Genomic DNA, 7,989 nt, shown 5'->3' with positions numbered 1-7,989 from the left:
ACATAGTATTCTGTGGTGTAAATGTACCACAGTTTTTATCCACTCATATGCTGATGGGCACTTGGGCTGTTTCCAGAACTTAGTGTAAATTGTGCCACGATGAACATAGGGATGCATATATTCCTTCTGATTGGTGTTTCAGGTTTCTTAGAACATATAACTAGAAGTGGGATCACTGAGTCAAATGGGAGTTTCATTTTTAATTTTTTAAGGAAACTCCATACTGTTTTCCACAGTGGCTGCACCAGTCTGCATCCCCACCAGCAGTGCGCAAGGTTTCTCTCTTCTCCACATCCTTGCCAACATTTGTTGTTGGTTGATTTGTTGATGATAGCTATTCTGACTATAGATTCAATGCAATCCCTATTAAAAACCAATGGAATATTTCATAGAACTAGAACACTCCAAAAATTTATATGGAAAAAAAAAACTAAAAAAAAAACAACAACCAGAATAGCTGCAGCAATCTTGAGAAAGAAGAACAAAGTTGGAGAAATCACAATGCCACATATCAAGTTATACTACTAAGCCTCCGTACTCAAAACAGCCTGGTATTGGCACAAGAACAGCATACAGACCAATGGAACAGGACAAAGAACCCAGAAATCAACCCAACCCATTATGCTCAATTAATATTTGACGAAGGAAGCAAGAGCATACAATGGAGTAAAGACAGTCTCTTCAATAAATGGTGTTGGGAAAATTGGACAGGTACATTATAAAAAATAAAACTAGACCACCAACTTACACCATACATAAGAATAAACTCAAAATGAATAAGAGACTTAAATGTAAGTCGTGAAACCATAAAAATATTAGAAGAAACTATAGGCAGCAAAATCTCAGACATCTCTTGTAGCAATATTTTTACAGATACATCTCCTAGGGCAAGGGAAACTAAGGAGAAAATAAACAAATGAGACTACATCAAAATAAAAGACTTCTGCTCGGCAAAAGAAACCATCAAAAAATGAAAAGGGAGCCCGCTGTATGGGAGAACATATTTACCAATGATATATCTGACAAGGGGTTAATTTCCAAAATATCTGAGAAACTCTTAAAACTTAACAAAAGGAAGACAACCATCCAATTAAAAATTGGGCAAAGGACCTAGAGAGACACTTTTCCAAAGTGGAAATACAGAAAGCCAAGAGATATACTGTATGAAAAAATGCTCAAAGTCACTAAACATCAGAGAGATGTAAATTAAAATGACAATGAGGTATCACCTCACATCTGTCAGAATGCAATTTATTTTTAATATGGAAAAATTACAAACAGCCCTATCGAAACAGAATAAACTAAAATATATCCATGTTATACATTTTATAACATACAATTAGTTGTTTTACAAGAGGGATATAATTATGACTTAGATAAAGATCACGATCTTTAGGTAGTAGAATGTATAGTTAACATCTATAGTTGTTGCACAACCTACAAATAGTAGGATCATATAAAAGCATTCGTTTTTACTCACTATTCTTATGCCTTGAGGTTTGACCAATACATTTTTGAAAAGAATTCAGTCAGTTTAACTGTCTGGCTTTAAAATGGTTTTGTAACATTAAAAAATAAATGCCATATGTAAATACAATTTTTAGCCAAATTTGCATTTGAATATGATGGCCTATTATACAATGCTACCATCTGTGAAAAATGAATCAATCATAATTTCATAAGACTTGGATACAGTAAAACGATTTATAATGTAAAATAGAATTGTAACATTTGGTGATTATCAAGACTGTAAGCTGAATAAAATGAGAAGTCCCATCTGTTACCATCTACCTTTCACCTCTACATGAAAGCAATATAAAAGGGAAGAGTTATAGGAGCTTCTCCAAGTAGTTGCACAGAATAAAAGTTCCCATTTGGCAGGGACTGTGTGTTATTCATTTCTTTATCACCCACAGTGGCTTGTGTGTAGTAGGCAACCAATTAACATTTGTGGAATTTAATCAAAGTCTATTGGGCTGTAAAGAAAATGTCATGGTCATTATTCAAAGCATTTATTATGAAATGTTAAAAAAAAAAACCAGCTTAACTTCTGGCAACTTCAATCATCCACAACACAGATAATAACTGAGACAATAAGTAAAAAAGAGATTGATTATCATAAAAACGCTGTATTTTACTATTTAAGAGAAGGCAGTTGTCACCTTTAGGCCAGGGAAGGGCTTAAAATTATAGGTAAATTAAAATTTATTGGTTTAATAATTTAAGTGAGTAAATTCACTGAGACACACTGGTAAATGATAACTACAAATGAAGGAGAGAAAACAGGACACCAATAAAGTAAATAATCTAAATAATATGTTAACTGCTAATAGCATTTTTCTCTGACAGCAAGTATCATAATTGATGTGCAGGATGACTATGAAAAGATTCAATTCCACAAATGTATCAAAAGATAACACATAATTAGATGCTACAGGTATTCAAAAGTTAATGAGACATAGACTCAGCTGCCAACAACCTAAAAGTCCAAATATATAAACTAAAAGCAGGAGTTCCAGTCAAGATGGTGGCGTAGGTAAATGCGGTACTCGAACCCTCCCACAACCACATCAAAAATCATAACTAAACTACAGAAACATCATCATTCAGAACCATGGAATGAGCTGGTCCCACACCCACATGTGGCGGCTAAAAATTGCATTTTACCTTTGCATATGCTATTCCCTCTGCTAGGGAAGCCCTCCCACTGATCTCACTGTTCTCACCTAACAAACTCCTTTTCAGCCTTTGTTATTTCTGGTGAACCCCAACTCCCTTCTCTTCCTACACAGTTAGCTGGGCCTTTATCTGTGTTCCTGGGAGGATCTAGTTCTCTCTCCAGTAGATGGTCGGCTACAGAGTTACACCTGAGTTAAGCTTCACACTGTCGAATGTACTCCATAACACTAACTATAACTAGAAGTACACATTAGTGAAAGGGGGGAGAAGACAAAAACAGGAAAAATAATTAGCTTTCACTATGTTAGCAACTTTTTCAATCTTAATATCTGACCATTTTCTCATTTGAAAATGAGGATGTTCGATGAGATATTTTTTAGTACTCTGTGCCTGACCCGTACATAACATTAATCATAATGGCTGGAATTTACTAACTTTCTCATGTCTTATATAGCCCAATCCTTTTATGCCTTATTAAAAAGCAAAAATACTTCACTTTCAAGAGGTTTTCATCTGATGCTGGTTTCGCTATCTGCACTTTTAAAATAATTTCATATTCTACTGCATTTCAGGCAGCTGCTTAAATTGCGACATAAATCTCACCAGAGAATGCAAAGTTATTAGCTGAAATAGCTTCATTTCAAACCAGCATCTTATTGAATTGGAATATTAGACACAGAGCTTTAAAAAAAAATGTATGCTTCACAGCCAACCCATTGCCAAAGGTATGAAATAAATAGATTTTCCAGTGTGAACTCTCAATTACTTTAACTCCAAGTTGTTATGTTAAAATAAACTGACTCTCCAGAACGCATTTCTGACATATTAGTGTGCCGCAACAATTATGCGTCTATACATGCACATGATGATCTGTATCGTTGCCATGGCCGCAAGTTTCAAGACAAAGAGGATATTTACATCGTCTCAAATTATCTTTCCACAAACCACTTGTTAGTTTAAAAGGGAACATTGTCACTTAATATTTATATCACCTTAACGAAGAAATCAAAGCTAATATCTCCAATACTGGGACAAAAAGACATCATGTGCCTCCTTATGGAATGCATTAAGAAGTATTCGACACTTCAGTGGTTTCCTGCCAAACATAAATCACCTCTATCAACAGCTGCGGAAATCTCAGACAAATTTACATTGAGGTACATTCTACAAAATAATTACCGTCCTCGAAAATGTCACCATAAAAAATATGACAAAGACAATGAACATTCAGGACATTTTCTAGATTAATGAAGACTAAAGATATATGACAGGTTGGCTCCTGGACCTGGAGGGGTAGGCATAAGAGTTAGAGATATAGCTGCAACAAAAATTATTGAAACAATTCATTAAAATTAAAAATGAATAGAAAATAATCAATTTACATATGCCAGTAATGACGGGACAACTGCATTCTGAACTATGGTATTTGCTGCGGGACTGACCACAGTGGGGGCTTCAGGGAGCAGTTCAGAAGGGGCATCTCAAAGCCACACCCTCCCTCAAATATACTTACTAGTACATTTGCAGCTTGCTCACCAGTACAATGCAATTTCAAGCCTACACCAAATAAAAGTATAATCTAAGTAAAACACATGCACCCTCACACAGAGCTTACTACATATATTGGAAAAGGGTGAACAAGATATACACACTGCAAAACTAAGTTCATCTTTATCTAGACCCATATTCCCTCTGATGATGGAAACAATTATCTACAATTGAAACTGAAGCCTAATTGTCGTTTAACTCAGTCTCTTTTGGTTAACGCTCAATGATTCCAGATTTCTAGCCTCTCCCCATCCTCCTTTCCAAGATGGTACCTGAGTGCAAGTGAGGCTTGTATGTACTCATGCAGTTAGAGGGAGCCCATGATTCACAGGCGGCCCTCACAGTGAGGCTGGTCTAGTCTGACCCCCAGCTGTGGGGCTGGTGCTTGGTGAGATGTAGCTGGCCCCATTGATTCTTCTGCAGTCCTCACCACTAGACCCTCTTCCTCCTGAGCCCAGGCCTGTCTGATCATCTGGTTCTCTCAGCATCTCTGTTCTGTAATGGAAGGACTGGGAACTCATGGCTGCTTTCTCCACACTTGCGGGACTCTGTGAAAATGCCCTCCACAACTACTGCCTGCACGTGTCATTCCCACACGGTGTCAAACTAAGGGGCATACAGATTGTCCCAGACTACCCACCCAGGTTAGGCAGAATAAGGGCCAGCCTCACAAAGATGTCCCGGTCCTAACCCTGAGAACATGTTACTTGCAAGGGGGAATCAAGGTTGCCGATAGAATTAAAGTTGCTAATCACCTGACCTTGAGATGAGAAGATAATCCTGGATTATAGAGATGGGTCCAATGTTATCAATAGTATCCTTCAAAGTGGAGACAGGAAGCAGAAGACTCTGAGTGATGTGATGTGAGAAGAAATCAACCGGCCTATGAAGATGGAGGAAGAGGACCAGGAGCCACGGAGTGCAGGCAGCCTTCAGAAGCTGGAAAAGGCAAGAACATGGATTCTCCCCTGGAACTTCCAGAAGGAACACAGCCTTCCAACACCATGATTTTAGCCCTGGGAGATGCATTTCAGACTTCTCACCTCCAGACTGTAAGATAATACATTGTGCTATTTAAGCCACTAAGTTGTGCCAATTGCTTACATCAGTAATAGGAAACAAATACCTGTCCTCTACTCTGCAAACACACACACACACACACACACACGAAGTAATTACCCTCTGCCCTGAGGTTTCCCCACACATTACCACCTGCACCACACACCACAGGCAGGAAGTGAGAACTGCCTATTTCTCTCTTCCCTATAATAAAGTTGGCAAATTCTTCTGCAGTCTTTCTATCCTTAAAGCATCTACTACAGCTCAAAATCAACTCAGCAGTAAATGTAGCATGTTTTATAAAAAGGTTATAAAGAAAAGCAAAGAAGTAGGGCAATAATTAGAAGGGGTCATGGGAGAAAAAGATTATGTAAAGATGGAAGAGATGAGAATATTTCTCATGCTGAGAAGAGCTAGTATGAAAGAAGTTGAGTATATAAGAAAATGGGTAGAACTGAATGATATGATGCCTAAAATTAATAATATAATAGATGATTTTTAAACAATATATTAGGCACAGATAGAGAAAATGAGTCAACTGAAAGACAGGGCAAAGAAACTATCTAGAATATAGCACAGAAATTTCAGGGGTGCGGGGGAAGGAAAGTACTTGGAGGATATGTTGAGAAGGTATTTAATGCTGTAAATTTTGCATCATGGAGAACCTGAACAAAATGCACTCTTTTAGGGAGCAACTGAATCCCATGAGAAAAGGAGAGGGGCCCCTGTGTGCCCACTTCCTATTCCCAAGTTTTCCAGGCAAATAATTCACTTTTTCCCTGAAAGAACTGTGTGAGGGGCCAGAGAGTGGACAAGAACATTTCAATGACTGATAAAGCCATGAAAAATTCAGGCCACTCTCATAGAAATATTGTTCTAGTCTAGGGCATTGTGACATAGTGTTTGTGGGGTGGGAGAAGGAGAGGTTAGGGAAGGAAAAAGTGAGTACACACATAAGGCATATCCAAGAAAGCTATAAATCTATAACTGGGTAAGAGAGTAGTAAAAAGGATGCCTTAGATATTTCCAGAAATTATTAAGACAAAAATAAATAGTAGGAGCAGATACAAACCACTGGGAGAGATAGGGAAGAAGTATTGCTCAATACAAAATTCAGATGAAATATAATTCCTTCTAATGTCTTTCCTTACCCATATCCCCTTGAAAAATATCAGCTACACAAAAGCACTTTTTAGAAGGGTGCATTTCTCAGCTAAAATTGAAGAGTAGGTTCAATCAAAAGCTCATAAAGAGTTAGAAAAGATAGCACCTCAATCCTTAAACATCCCTAAGCTAGCCACCTCAGAAAGATAAAGATATATCCTATATTTAAAGACCTCCAGAGAAAGATTTTACATGTCATCTCAGGACTTAGCACAAGCTCTTTTCATCAATGAAATTAACTATCATTCAGAAGCTTAACTGGAATTTCTTTTTTAAGAAACTAAATTAATTTTATCTACAGCTTAAATCTCATTTTTCCTCCCAAAAGATAAATACTGTATTATATGAGCTCTATAAAACTGGTGATAAGATACTGTGTTGAAATCTCAAGCAAACCTCCCCACAAAAAGTAGGAAATTGCATGAGAATATAAAGTACAGAATTGCTCTTGGTCATCATGCTGGACAGATCTGGTGCAGGTGCAGAATTTATGATGCAGACATGAAGTCTTTGACTGTGTGAAAATCAATGAAAGTAAAATTCAATTTAAACTTTTTATTAGAATAACATAAATTTTAAGATGTGACTTTCCTGTCATAGTAAATCATCAAGACTCGTAAGGATTACTAGAGGTAGAACCAGAAAATCATCATTCAAGGGCATGAATTATATCCTTGAAAGTAAAGCATTGGCGCTTTTGGGCCCATCAGGAAAAGAAAAGTTGGTCAAGTCTACATACTATAGGCACGCCATTCTACCTATTAATGTCAGCAGCCTCTAGAAACAGTGATTGGTATGGCCAAATACACAGTAATATGCAGTGATTATTAAAATTGAAATTTAGGAGCCATGGTATACACTCTCCTTTCAAACACAGTGAGACAGCTTGAGAAAATTATAAAGCATGTATACTGTGGCATGACATTGAACTAGCCCAGGCTGCTAGCTCCCTCTCCTGAACCCAACTCTAAAAAACAGTAAAAACAAATCAAACAAAACTATAAATAACCAAGAAGGAATCACATACACTTAAAAATCTAACATAAAACCCATAAGAGACCCCCTGAAGACCCAGAAGGTGGTTATAACCTTGAGAGAAGAGGAAATGGAAGTCTCACAAAGAGTTCTACAAACCAAGGCTCAAGCTTCGATTCTCTGTCTAGATACTTATTACTAGTTGCCGGGAGCCGGTCCATCCTTGCTGTTTCAAGGGACCTGGCATATATGGCATACTGTTCTTAATATGTTTGCTCACTTTCTTGGCACTATGTGTTTTAACCAAGGTCACCTCTCCGAGAAAGGTTGTTTCCCCAGGTAGAGGTTTTCCCCTGAAGTTAGGGAGGAAATAAAACCCCTTCACTAAGTGCCAGGCGGGTAATTAATCTCTTTAACTACGAACAATCATGCTTAAGCTGAATAATCTTTACTCCCTGGAATGGAGATAAGAAACGCCCTAACCTTTGGAATAGAGATTGATAGGATTGGAATAAACTGGTATAAATACAGATGTAACAGGACAACAGGACACAGAACATAGAA

The 7,989-nt window shown here is 37.4% G+C and overlaps 1 protein-coding gene across 1 annotated transcript in view; it reads left to right on the top strand.

Annotated features, from left to right (window-relative positions):
* The first annotated feature begins 5,183 nt into the window (after positions 1-5,183).
* THUMPD2 (THUMP domain containing 2) overlaps positions 5,184-7,989 on the top strand; it is a 36,752-nt gene continuing 33,946 nt past the window's right edge. Inside the window, 1 exon segment of the mRNA XM_015558859.1 lies at positions 5,184-5,279. Within this exon segment, the coding sequence (XP_015414345.1) occupies positions 5,184-5,279 (96 nt within the window).

This window comes from Myotis davidii, unplaced genomic scaffold (genome assembly GCF_000327345.1).
Source record: "Myotis davidii unplaced genomic scaffold, ASM32734v1 scaffold151, whole genome shotgun sequence".
Taxonomy (NCBI): domain Eukaryota; kingdom Metazoa; phylum Chordata; class Mammalia; order Chiroptera; family Vespertilionidae; genus Myotis; species Myotis davidii.
This window is presented reverse-complemented; position numbering and strand designations above follow the sequence as displayed.